This window comes from Vipera berus (assembly GCF_964194415.1).
Source record: "Vipera berus genome assembly, chromosome: 2".
Lineage (NCBI taxonomy): Eukaryota > Metazoa > Chordata > Lepidosauria > Squamata > Viperidae > Vipera > Vipera berus.
This window is the reverse complement of record NC_138203.1, coordinates 90,077,056-90,091,382: the sequence shown is the minus strand read 5'-3', so window position 1 is coordinate 90,091,382 and position 14,327 is coordinate 90,077,056. Positions and strand designations below refer to the sequence as shown.

Below are 14,327 nucleotides of genomic sequence, written 5' to 3'. Positions count from 1 at the left end.
GCAATTTGAATAATTTACACAAATGGAAAGAAAGAGTTAATTAGCAAGGTGCATTCAAAAAGCCTTGACAAATACTTAACACATATTTCCCTTGCGTTCTAGCTAATAAAAGAGAGAAAGAACCTGTGGCTCAGGAAGTTAAAACAACTGCCTAATATATAATCAGCCCAGGTTCGAATCTCAGATAAAGGGTATGACTGACTGATGAGAACATAAAAAGTTCGAAATGATCATCTCAGCCTCCCAAATTCTTTATTAGCAATTTGAATAATTTACACACACACACACACACACACATATATATACACATACATACATATATACACATATACATATATATGTGTGTGTGTGTATATATATATATATATATGGCTTGCCACTGTGGCTATATGTATATATATTATATATTATATATATATATTATATATATATATATATATATATATATATATATATATATATATATATATATATATATATATATATATATATATATATATATATATATATATATATATATATATATATATATATATAAAGGTAAAGGTAAAGGTAAAGGTTCCCCCGCACATGCGTGCTAGTCGTTTCCGACTCTAGGGGCCGGTGCTCATCTCCGTTTCAAAGCCGAAGAGCCAGCGCTCGTCCGAGGACGTCTCCGTGGTCATGTGGCCGGCATGACTAGACGCCAAAGGCGCACGGAACGCTGTTACCTTCCCACCGTAGTGGTCCCTATTTTTCTACTTGCATTTTTACGTGCTTTCGAACTGCTAGGTTGGCAGAAGGTGGGACGAGTAACAGGCGCTCACTCGGCTACGCGGCAGTCGGGATTCGACCCGCCAAACTGCCGACCTTCAGATCGACAAGCTCAGCGTCCTAACCCACTGAGCCACCGCGTCCCTTATATATATATATATATATATATATATATATATATATATATATATATATATATATATATATATATATGTACACACACACACACACACACACATATAAGAAAAGGATGCAGCAAAGAATAGCATCAACAAACTCTTATTTCTGTTTTCATATACTTGAGTTATTTTTCTCTAAATGTTGAGTTTCAATCATATTTTTGTGAACCTAAGTACTGTACCGAGAATCTACGCCTATGGGTCAATTTTTTTGGTTAGCTCTGCATATTAGGCATAATATGATTACTGGCATCTTTCTTGTTGTCCATTTGTAATCAAAATTTCTCTCCCGACCGTTATCCTACTAAAAGAAAAATAGCAAGAATTGAAAATGATACTGAATTGAAAATGATCAGTGAGGAAAAGATCACTGAATTGTTGTGTGTCCCTAGACAACTGTATTTCTATTTTTAATGGAGTGTGTAAACACCAGGAAATCGAGCACAGCATACCATGAAATGAGGCGAACATGTTCTTAACTCTTTGTTTTGAAAAAGGAGTGTCTGTGTGAAATACATGTATTATAGTTCAAACTCGTGTACCTCTTTTCTCTGTGGATTGTATTGTTATGTCTGGTTTGAAGTATGATTCATATATTGCAATTCTAAGCTGATATTGTGACCTCAGCGAGACTATAAAGGAATTCCAGGGCTATACTCGCAAGTCCGGAAAGTCAAAACCATTGTTTCATTTGACTGCCAAGAAAACTGTTGCTGTGGCATTAGGAGTTGAGCACAACATTAAGGAGATTTAAAAAAAACAAACAAACTAGACATGACAAAAGAATCATGTGCAATGCCAGCACTCAACACATTTCATGACCGTGGTCTACTGAAGGTCTTTTCTGTCCTAATTTCAAACATTCACTCTAAATAGCCACCCACTTAATTGTGATGAGAAGGGCTTCCCCACAGTTATGTACAAAAACAAGCTTCATAATTGCCACTCTGTTTTACTGCAGATGCAGAATTCCCCTACTCAAAGGGCTGCCTTCTGTTTTACATTCCTGGCGTATGCCAAAAGCACACGAGACAGACTCCATGAAATTTATTTCTACATGCTGCTCCCCTTTGCCCTATTTATGGTGCACATAATAAACAAAAACCCTCATTGTTTAGAACCCATCAGAATTTTACCTCCCCCACCCATAGAGGTAAGAGTTTATGCCTGATAGTAAATTATAGATAGTGTGCTGTATATTCCTGCCCACCTAGCTGTTCAAAAACATGCAAATGCAAGAAGATAAATAGGTACCACGCCTTGGTGTATCGTCATGATGGCCACATGACCCAGGAAGTGTCTTCAGACAATGCTGGCTCCCTCAACTAAGAAACACAGATGAGCACCGCCCCCTAGAATCAGGCACAACTAGACAGGGGAAACTTACCTTTACCTTCACTGTAACGAGAGAAATGGATATAATAGGTTGAGGTAGTTTTCACTTTCAATCAATAGTCAATAGTTGCCTAAATATTTGCCAATGAATGTCAATTCTGATATTTTTAATCAGCTTTGAATTTCCCCAAATAATGCATAAAATTCTTCAGGAATACACAGGAGTCGCCTATAAATATATGCATATAATCTGAAAACATTTTTAATTTTTTTTTAAAGAACATCCAGATTCACGCAGAGTTTTGTTCCATATGACATCAACCTTGTGAACTCTCAAGCTTCCTCTTCCCACTATGTATTCAAGATGCACAGTGATTAATATTTATATGTAAGGGTGTAGGTATATACATATGTATGTATATAGCATGTCCATATGTGTGTTATGTGTGTGTACACTTGAGAGCAGGCAACAGAATTTTATTTTCAATGAAAATGTGCCCACAGTAAAAAATGACATTAAAGATTATCTTATCTTATAATCGTGGGAATGAAATGATGATCAGAGTAAATGTGAGAGAGAAATAGAATAAAAAGGTAAGATATCGTAGTTATCAAGAATATCTGCAAACCAGAATAGATTAATCCAAAGGAATTGCATATATAGTTCAAATGCAGGTTGAAATGAAATGAAATATAGATTACATTGTACTTACAATAAAATTATTTTACTTATTTTCTCGTTAATATTCTTATTTCTAAAGGAAACCAGTTTGGTTTGTAACTGGTGTCAATGATCTTCCCTTCCCTTTCTGCCTTTTTTCCTTCCTTTCCTTCCTATTTTGGAGGAAAATCTGCAAAAGAAAGACTTTGTTGCTCTTCATGGTACAAAATGCTCCCAGTTCCTTTAGTTTATTAAAGTGTATTAAAACAAGAAGGAGAGAATTGTACAATGACCCTAATTAATAATCCTCAGTTTATTTATTCAGTTGCCAATAATTATATTGAGAAATTGATAGTAAAGAAAATGAGTGATACATTTGCATGTATAGATAATATTTTGCAGCTAACACAAATATATACCTTCCGATTGGACATATCATTCCAGATGAGTAAGTTTTTCTGTAATATATTTTCCAGATTAGAACAAGAAATAGGAAAACTTGAATGTGAAGAATCCCAAATATCTGCCAAAGAACAGATCATCTTAGAAAAACTAAAGGAGACCGAAAAATCTTTTGAGGACTTACAAAAGGTAAGATGAAAAACAAAATCCAAACAACTTGATATTAAGAGAAAACTTTTCTTTCCAACGACATACACATATAGATGGGTACATTGGAAAAACTCCACAGAAAAATGGAGTCAGATTAAGGTCAGATAAGTCAATAGAAAAGTAAGCCTTATTTGTTTATTAAATTTGATTCCTGCCTTTAATACTAATTCATAGGCTACATAGAGTGGCCAGATATTCAAGTTAACCATGAAAAGATTTTGTCTTCAACATACGGGGTGCATTGAAATGATGACAATGTCATCACAACACAAAAACAGATATGAACATTATTCAATTTAGTGGCTGGATACTTCCTCAAAAGCAAGTCTTAACAGAGGTCAGTGCAGTTAAATACCTTCCCACAGGCAAGTGTCTGCAGCAGCCTTCCCAACTTCCAATCTACTCCTAGTATTGCTACACTAACCGGAAAGATGGGCCTTGCATTTGAAATATAATTGGGGGCTGCCAGTTTAAAGAATGTTGGCTTATTGGTACTGCAACCTAAGAGTGATGAAAAAAATAAATCACTATATGTAATGATAACTAGGAGTAGAATGTCTTATATATTTAAATATTACAGAATGCTGTCTAGTTTATCTTGAACATTTAAGATGAAATATTCCAAAGTCCCTTTTTGGTACTAAAATAGTTTACACGGTTTATTATGATAATCCAGAACCACCAAATGGAGATTTATTCTGCAAAAATCCTTATGTGTAACTGCCAAGGTACTTCAGAGAGTCTAGGTGTCCCTGTGTATAAAATTACTCATGATGCTATAATTGATTTATGCATTCACTGAAGAGTTTATTTTTTTCCAAATAAGCTGTTGGGATGCTGAACATATTTAGGTAAAAGAAGAAATTGAAATTTGAACTTATAGAACTAGCAATAAAGAAATTCAGAATATTGTTCAATCAAGTGTTCTCTTTCAACAGTTCTTGCTGCTTTGTGGAGCTTCTGCCTTTTTCCATGTCAGATAAAGTCATGGGACATTACCTGCATCAAACTCAAATTGATTCTGTCAATTTTTATTTATTCTGGTCCTCAACCAGAATCTCTCCCAGAATGGATCGTTTTTCAGTTAGAAGCTACAAAACTAAAACTTTATAATCTTAAAATGCACAACAAGAAAGAAAATTAAGAGGGAGAGGCGAAAACAAAATTTATGCACCAGCTTCTACTATCGCTAAATTCTTACAATCTCTGGTTAGATAGAAATTGTTCAGGAATAATGGATTCAAAGGGAATTTTTCTCTTAGCAAGGTCAGTGGAATGACCCTGCTTCCTATCCCTGCTTTGACAGAATGAAGCTACACTTCATTTAATACATTTAATGCATTAAGATACTTAAAATGCAATTTACAACGTGCTGCGTTGAGGGAGGTCCTTTTCGGCAGATTCGAAAGCAATGAACTTGATCTGAAGGCGGCACAGAGTCTGTAGTTCCCTTAGTAATATTCCACAAATTAGATTGATTTTAGAGCAGGATCCACATGCATAGCTATATTCTGGAAGAAAATTGAAATATTCATCCTGCCCAGTAGGAGCAGAAGTCATACTTTCTCTCAAAGAAATTGCTGTAAGACAATGCTTTTGAATACTGAATACTGGAATACTGAACATATTTAGGCAAAAGAAGAAAATGGAATTAGGCGAGATGGGTAGCATATAAGGTTAATTAATTAATTAATTATTACAGGGAACATTTACGCAATTCTAAAGAAGTGTTGGCACCTAAACAAGCTTCCATTGCCAGAATTAAAGAAGAAGAGCATGTAAATTAAATTACAAAATGAATATAACATATATTGGTTCGGATTATGAGCCGTGGTGGCGCAGTGGTTAGAATGCAGTACTGCAGGCTGCTTCTGCTGACTGCCGGCTGCCAGTAGTTTGGCAGTTTGATTCTCACCGGCTCAAGGTTGACTCAGCCTTCCATCCTTCTGAGGTCGGCAAAATGAGGACCCAGATTGTTGGGGGCAACAGGCTGACTCTGTACACCGCTTAGAGAGGGCTGTAAAGCCCTGCAAAGCGGTATATAAGTCTAAGTGCTATTGCTAATTACATATTTAACTTACAAATTCCTTTACACTGCACATAACACATGTTTCAACCAGTAGAAGAGAATATTTGTAGCTCAGGGTTGAGCTGTGGAGTCCTTGGTGCTCTCTCAGCTTGGTTGTTTTCTTGCAGACATTTCATTACCTGACTAGGTAACATCATCAGCGCATCATAAGTCGGGTAATGAAATCAACCAAGATCACAAAGCACCAAGGACTCCATATCCTTCGACTGCGTGTGCATGTTATTTACCAGGGGGTTGTCACTTCTATTTCTGAGAGCTATGAACTCCTCAGCAGACTTAGAGCGTATCATTCCTTTTGATATGCCTGTTAAAGAGGGATAGTGATGCTTGGTTCTTTGAAAGCATGTCTGGTTACCTTGCAGAGTTCCACCTCTGTTGCTGACTGTAGAGACAAAGAGAGCCATTATAATTGGGGAACAGGTCATCATGTGTATATGTCCATGCATGCTGGATGAGAGGGGAAAAAAAGGCTTTTGTTTCTCACAGCCAAGCATGGAAAAAAACTGAGCTACCTGTCAAGAAACAAGATCAGCTCAAGCCAGCCCGGGCAATGGATAATGGGAAATATAATTCAAAATAATTGTAGAATGGATATTAGCCTATTTTAATAGGTGCTTTGTTTAATCCCATTTATATCCCGCCCTTCTCCGAAGACTCAGGGCGGCTTACAATCTAAGCACAAATCAAATGTGCTTAGCAATAGCCTTCATTCTATGTATATGCCTGCTTATTAGGGCTTTTGCCCCCCCCAAGCGGCATTATTACAAAGTCAGCTTAATTGCCCCCAATCTGGGTCCTCATTTTACCTACCTCGGAAGGATGGAAGGCTGAGTCAACCTTGAGCCTGGTGGGATGCGAACCTGCAATAATTGCAGGCAGCTGGTGTTACTTAAGGAGGCATTAGCCCACTGCTCCACCAAGGCTTTGCTTCCTAGTAGCACTGTTTCCTTCCATACTAAGTGGAGAGCGAAAGAATCCGTTATTTTCCTCCTCAGTAAAGTGGGAATGGGACATCCCAAAGAAATGGGGAACTGAATGGGACACGTACTTGCAAACAAGAACAGGAACAAAGTATTGAATAAAACATCAATGGAAGAGTTGAGCATGAATCTGAGCAAGAGAAAATGTATGCATGAATGTGAATATGATTATATTTAAATATAAGCCTAATCCCAATCTGTCATCGGCTCCAAACGTGGCCCCTTAAGAGTGACTTCCTGCCTGTTCCTATTTTATAGGACGACTGTAAAAATATTGATGGGCTATGTGCCTAGCACTGTGAATGCTAATATTATATAAAACTAATTGATTCCAATACTTTTGATATTTCAGAGTTTCTCACACCAAGATGGAGGTAAGTAGTTTGCTTTGCTTTTGTACTTGATATCTTTAACTATATATAGCTATATATAAAGGAACATTTTATTTACTACTTTGCTACTTTGTAACACATATATACTAAGCTTCAAAATAATGCTAGCCAAAAAGAGAATATAGAATAAGGCTTTTTCAAAAGTCCTTGGTGCCAGCAATAAGCTTTCTTTAGATTTCATGTGCCATAGCTCATGATAAATCCTGTTCTATATATACCTGACAGCAACAGGGCATATATGCATACAAATATAGATTTCATCATGATGTAATTTAATGATAATGATAACCACGTATCTATACTAAACACAATTATTTGAAAACAAATCTTAGTAGTTGGACACAAAGAAACCCCCTCCCCCAAATGGCCCTCATAGGGAATGTTGGGGTACAATTAAAAAAAAACAAATTTGGACCCATTCAACTGCTTTTTATACTTGGGTGTGTGCATGCAGACATATTTGTTTCCAATAAGACTATTAAATTCATGTAATCTAGTTGAACCATTGTCTGACCCTTAAGACATTCTGTCTAAAAATTTGGTAACTGATAGAATCTAAATTAACATTAAATGGCCCAAGGAATTATGTGTGTAAAAGAAATTACCACACTAAAATGATGCTTCCTTTTTGATAATATTTGTTGGAATAGTAGTCATATGTCCTATGGGCTCTTCCTCGTGGCCAAGTTAAAAAGTATTTCTGTGTCAAGGTCATCAGTCTTGGGAGATTGTCCCTGATATTGTACAACTTCAAGTGCCCAGACATTTCTTGTCTTTCTAGAACACGGGTGTCAAACTCGCCACGTCACGTGACGTGTTGCGAGGTATCGCGACTTCTTTTGCCTTGCCAGAAATGGGGTGGGCCGCAGCCTCCATATGATGCAACTGACCCGCGGGCCGGCAGTTTGACACCCCTGTTCTAGAAGATGAGATGTGGAACTGAATAAGGCTGAAAAGAAACCTGACGTTATTAGGGATGCTTTAAAGCTGCTGCACTATATGGAGAAGTACAAGTGAAAGATTCATCAAAGTGTGGAAATACTGTTAATCAGAGGTGAAGGTACTACAGCACGTCTGTTGGACAGAGGAGAAAAAGGTTCAAAATTTGAAGGAAAGATTTGACAACTTCCAGAAAGAGGTCTGGAGCTATTTGGCAAACCAGTGTCTGCAAATGGCAGAGAAAGAGGAGTGGAGGAAAGAGAATGGCGAAGGATAACAGAAGAGAGAACAACTCGCAAGTCCCTATAAAATTAGCTAAGCTGAAAAGCCAACTGACGAAAGGAGCAAATTTCCCCCAAAGCCTAACTAACTGAACTTTCCCGTGCAAGGTGGGAGAAAATAACTATAAATAAAATAACCACTTTGCAATCCTTGGTGTTCTCTAAGCTTGGTTGTTTGCTTGCAGCTGTTTCATTACCTGACAAGGTAACATCATCAGTACTAGTGAATGTTGGGTTTGCAAACAACCAAGCTCAGAGAGCATCAAGGGCTACATAGTTCAACCCTGAGCTACATGTAAATCTCTTCTTTTGGAATAAGCATTTTGTTAATAGAGTGGGGTTAACAAAGTAAGAAGATTGTACAAATGAGCAATGGAAGAAACACAATAGTTAAGAAAAATAGAAGCTGAAAGTATCAGAACAGCAATTTAGGAAAGAATATGGATTGTTTTTGTAATATAAATTCACTGTTAATGATAATTCACACAATATTGAACACCTTAAGCAATAACCTTTAGATTGTAATAATTTGTTAATAAATATTTGACTTACAAGTTGATTTGTATGGATTGCCTGGTTTGTTGCCCTCCCTAAAACGTTCAAACCCACGGAGGGGGTGAGGTAGCAAAAGGTTAAATTATTGTAAATGGCACTGCCCCTTCTTGCCAATCTTTATTGTGTCCCAGTAACAAAATAGTCAAATGGTGCTGTACTTATTTTCTCATAATGAGCCAAATTACAGAAAGGAATTGGTAGATTTCTCAAACCTCGTTTCCTCTTCTGCTAAGCATTTTCTGCCAGCATGAATACAACTAACAATCACTGACTAATAAATATGGCAGGTGGGTGGGTAGTAGATTTAGCAGACACTTAAAATGGGGAAGTTAGCCACCTATCAAGAGTTGCCCACTCAACAGGTAGAAGGCATAACAATGGTCCTAGAGTAAAATGGAGGAAGCTCTCCTGATGTTCCTCATAACCCTGAATTGGTCTGTTTCTGAACATGAGTCTAACACTGTGTTTGAAATATACCTAATCCATTTTACAGAAATAGACATACAAGATAGGAGGTACAGAGAAAGAGGTACACGACAGGGTAAAATGGGAGACAGTATTCTGTTCAGCCCAATCTCTCCTTGCTTCTATTCTGTTAATTGAACTACTTTTGAACATGGATATGGCACTCAGAGTTCTATACCCCTGCTGAAAAAATAAATAGTTTTATAACTTGCAAGCCACCCAGAATCTCCTTCTAGGGGAGATGGGTGGCATAAAAATGTAATAAATAAATAGCAAATGTGAAAAATAGGCAAAGTGGAAGCTTTCCTGATAATCCGGCCCTAGGCAATTCCACTCCGACTAATGAACAAGTGACAAAAAAGTCAATTTCTTAGAATCTGGTAGCAGACAGAAAATAGCCATGAAAAACAAGCATGGTAGAGCTGAGTTTGGATTTGGACAATTGTGCTGTCCCAGATGATAATGATAGTGATAAGGGTATTTATGATGCATTGCAGAAAGAATTGTGAAAAACTTCCATCTGTGTAAGACTAGCCAAGACAACATTGCCTAGTAGTTAGACCAACAGTTGTTGCACTCTTATGTGAGTCCTCAGAATATAAATTTAAAAGAAAATCAGTATACTTGCTGGAAAAAGCAGAAGAAAATGTGTAATGTATCCAAGGGTGCCAGATCTCAGCTTATTTAACTGAGCACCCAATCAATCCCAAACTAGTATTCTTTACAAAGTGCATAAAATGTGTGTTTATAAGGAGCGCTCAAAAGATGTGTGGACTGCTTTGAAAAGTGTCAAACAGGGATTATGTGGGCAGATAGAATATACAGAAAGCCATGTGCACGATCTCTTGAAGTCCAATCAAAACAATTCTAGAGGACAGTTTCCACAGTCAGAGGGGAGAAGACATGCCCACAGGAACCTAAAGAGGTATATAGGAGCTGTGCAGATCGCAGACTCTTTGACTGCATCAGTGAAACATGCCAGATCATATTCAGGGCAAAAAATATGTTGCACTAAGGGGGGAAATACAACATTAAAATCAGAACTAATAATAGAGGATGCAGAGTCTTGAGGACATGGCCTAGAAAGAAGTTGCCACGGCATGTTTGTTAGGGACAAGCCTACCTAGTTGTTTGCTGTAAAACACGTTCACATGACAGTCTCTGAAAGCCCACTTATGAGGGAGCGGCTTCCAAAACTTCTGTGGAGTTCCACCCTGATAGTAGAGTCATCTGGGTCCAGGTTCCACCTAGATCTGTGGTTGCGAATCCATGGCATGCATGCCACAGGTGGCACACAGAGCCCTCTCTGTGGGCACCCGCACCGTCGCCCTCCGCTGCCGTGTTCAAAAAAAAAAAAAAGTTCAATCAATCAATTTCAACTTCTTACAGAAAAAAAAAGATCTCACAAAGTTAGAATTGATTGATTGAATTTTTTAATCCCACCCAGTCTGCCGTTACCACTGCAGCCATGCCCACCCAATGGGCCACGCCCACCCGGCACCCGAAGATACATAAGTGGGTTTTGGGTTGCAGTTTGGGCACTCGGTCTCTAAAAGGATCGCCATGCTGCAACTGTGAAAATGTTCATAAGTCACTTTTTTCAGTACCACTGTAAATTTGAACAGTCACTAAACAAGCTGTTGTAAGTTGAGGACTTACCTGTATATTGTTTTAAAGAAAGAAAATTAATAACACAGTAAATAGGCATGACAGGCAAGGCTTCTCGTCTAGAACTTCAGCACATTATCTCTTCTGCCTTCCCATTATTAATGAATTGTTTGTTCTGTAACTAGCTCCTTTAAGGCAATTTTAAAAATAATACCACAAATTAAAAATTCACATAAGACTTTCATCCAGACACCCCAGCATTTTTACCAGGATGCTTGTCTGCTACACCAGAGTAAAAATCAGCATCTGTTACAGTCATTTACATAGATTACATTCAGAGTTATGCCCTGCAGCAAACTTGCAAAGTGAAAGTAGGAAAGAGCCTCATTTGTGTGAAACGAGGAGCAATAAAGTGAAAGCTAGTCTAAACTGGAGATATAGCAAAAGGCCATGGAGTCTTATGATCTAGTTAATCATCTCCACCTGTGCTATCGGTGGCATGCCTGTCCGGATTATGGAAATTGTTGTTTTAACCATTCAGTCATGTCCAACTCTTGAGGACTTTATTTCTTGTGCTTTATGCTTTTTTGGATACATAATCCTTTAATAAATTTGTCTGGAGTGTATTTATTATAATCAGCTTAAATTGCCCTCTTCTATTTATCGTTGGTGCCGTAGCATGTAATTTTTCTCCTCTAAAATTCAATTCCATCAGGAAAATATGAAGACCTTTTAAGTGGCCATCCAAACATCTTCTCTATATATTGGGATGAATTGACTTGTATATGGTATTTGGAATGTATATGGTGACAGTTCAGCATCTAAAAATCAGTGAAGGAAAAAAGGGAATACAACCATTTTGATATAGCCATTATTTAAAGGGAATTACTCAACTATGTATGCTGCAGATAAAGAATCATGGATTCCTTTGCCAAATGGGAAGAGTCCCCCTTTTTTTTAACGGCATCCCCACTATCACTTTCTTTAAAATAACATGGAGCTGCTATCATGCTTAGTGCCACTATGAGCAAAACTGTGAAGGACTAACTCTCCTCCCCCATAAGCCCCCTCACCCGCATATGGCTGTGGGTTTATGTGAACAACAAAAGACAAATCAAAAGTTTTTCACCAACCCTACTTTTGCAGGGCCATTTGAGGGCTTATCTGTATCAGCAGCAGAAATAGAAAACTAATCTTCTATTGACCTTTTCTTCCCTATTCAAATGACACAGTTAACTAAAGCCTTCAGTTTCAGGTTGAAATTTTTATTGACTAGGTTATATGTAGGGACGCGGTGGCTCAGTGGGTTAGGACGCTGAGCTTGTTGATCACATGGTTGGCAGTTTGGCAGGTCGAATCCCGAGTGCCGCGTAACAGAGTGAGCGCCTGTTACTCGTCCCAGCTTCTGCCAACCTAGCAGTTCGAAAGCACGTAAAAATGCAAGTAGAAAAATAGGGACCACTATGGTGGGAAGGTAACAGCGTTCCATGCGCCTTTGGTGTCTAGTCATGCCGGCCACATGACCATGGATACGTCCTCGGACAAGCACTGGCTCTTCGGCTTTGAAACGGAGATGAGCACCGGCCCCTAGAGTCAGAAACGACTAGCACGCATGTGCCGGGGAACCTTTACCTTTACCTTAGGTTATATGTGCACCTGACATTCTAATCCCGCTCATGGCCCAGTAATAAGTGTTGAGCTGAGTTGATGGTGCTAGTTTAGATTATCTTTGCTGGTTTACTACCCCATCTCCGAACCCAGTTCAAAATGCTTAACCTCAAATATAAACAGCTTTAATCTCCCTACTGCCATGTAGGATACTGCCTAACCATTAAGAGCAGCCTTAAAAATCCTGCTCTGCATTAGCAGTCTATGAAGTTAGGAAAATAACAACTTTCATCTTTTCTATAGTCCCGTTCTATCTTTGAAACTGATTGCCCATATATAGAGAAGCAAGAAAATTCTGACAAATGAGCTAGATTCAACCCCTGCACAGACTTCTTGCTTGGGTCATTATTCTGACACAAAGATGAAAAGATGAACCAAAACTTTCTTGGGACAAACATCTGTTTGCCTCTAAACATAACATTCAACCGTAGTTATCTTGACCTGCAAATGTTACCAACAGCCTCTGTTCAAGAATGTTCAAATTACATTATTTATTATATTGATCTATAATGTTACTCAATAAACATTTAACCTGTGCAGATAGTTTACATCTCTATTAACCTACACATTGAATACAATAAATAAAACATTAGCTTTTGTGCCCCTGGAAAGGAGAAGAACGCTCATTGTAGCAATAAAAGCATTTGCCTGAGCTGGGCACCTTACTGTTTTTCCAAGTTTTACAAGGCAAATTACTGTTTGATCTATTTCATTTTTAGAGGCCATTGACCTGCTGACATGTGGGACCTCCTGACATGATTTTACACCCATATCACTAAAAAAAGTCTTAGTCATCAGCTCTTTCTCTCTCCGGCCTCAGCTAGACTATTGAATGTCAATCAAAGCACACTGATTCTGCATTTTGCTGCTTTAATTCAGTTATCTGGCACAAAGCTTCTGATGTCTATTGTTTGGGATAATAAGTAGGGACACTGCTGCCTAAGCAGTGAAGCCTCTGGGGTCTTATTTAACTGTATTTCCCATTCTTTGACAACTAGATGCAGTAAATTACATTTACTCCCAGATCCCTGAACTCACAACTCTCTATTCACAAGCAACAGAGGCTGTTCCTGGGAAAGACAGAACAAGCAGGGTAACTGGTAAGTCTCAATAGAATTTGGTTTTTCTTTCAGCAAGCCTGATCTTTTAAAAAGGAAAAGAAATGAACATGTTGGGTTATCTGGGACTAACAACCAGCTGTACTTGGTACAGTAGGGAAATAGCAGCTAGCTAATGAATTGGTAGACACCACACCTAAGCTTAGAGACTTGTTGCATTTGTTCAAAATGAAAATTGAGAATGAAATCCCATGGGTTGAATGAGCTACTATATAACAGAATTGTTTTGACTGGCTTTGAACAGGTATTAATAGGCAGTCAATAGAAAACCTAATATTGTGGTCTGTCTATTTCAAGACAAAAGTAGTAGGAGTATTTACGTCCACAAATAAAGTTTTTGTCAAAAATTAATCCTAACTAGAATTGTGGATATTCTAGAACAAAATAAATGCTTAATCATGTTAACTGTTGCCTAATTTACCATCGATTTCAATTTTATTCCCCACTCATTCACTTAGAATTGAATTTAAGTTCAGTGGCACTTATTCCCATATAACAATCTACATTTCATTGATGTCAATTAATTTTAACGATCTGCTTGTAAAAAGCAGCATTTGCATTAAATATTTCTCCCCCTTATAAACACTTGCGGGGGGGGGGGACATTCTTTAAGTTTGATGAAGCCATTTGAAATTGTTATTTCTACCATTCTCCATTTAGCAGCCTTACAAGCTGTTCTTTAATTCTTTTCC

General features: G+C 37.8%; 1 protein-coding gene and 1 long non-coding RNA gene across 3 annotated transcripts in view; both read left to right on the top strand.

The window, feature by feature from the left end:
* The window catches only part of LOC308662277, a 907,910-nt gene that overhangs the window by 610,672 nt on the left and 282,911 nt on the right, over positions 1 to 14,327 (top strand). The window lies entirely within an intron of this gene.
* LOC308662275 (paralemmin-1-like) overlaps positions 1 to 14,327 on the top strand; it is a gene marked incomplete at both ends in the record, with an annotated part of 139,791 nt that overhangs the window by 120,789 nt on the left and 4,675 nt on the right. Inside the window, 3 exons of one of the 2 annotated variants that reach the window (XM_081317879.1) lie at positions 3,405 to 3,519; positions 6,962 to 6,983; positions 13,516 to 13,617. In XM_081317879.1, the coding sequence (XP_081174005.1) occupies positions 3,405 to 3,519; positions 6,962 to 6,983; positions 13,516 to 13,617 (239 nt within the window). The remainder of the gene's footprint in view (positions 1 to 3,404; positions 3,520 to 6,961; positions 6,984 to 13,515; positions 13,618 to 14,327) is intronic. The other variant, XM_081317880.1, reaches the window with a different exon arrangement.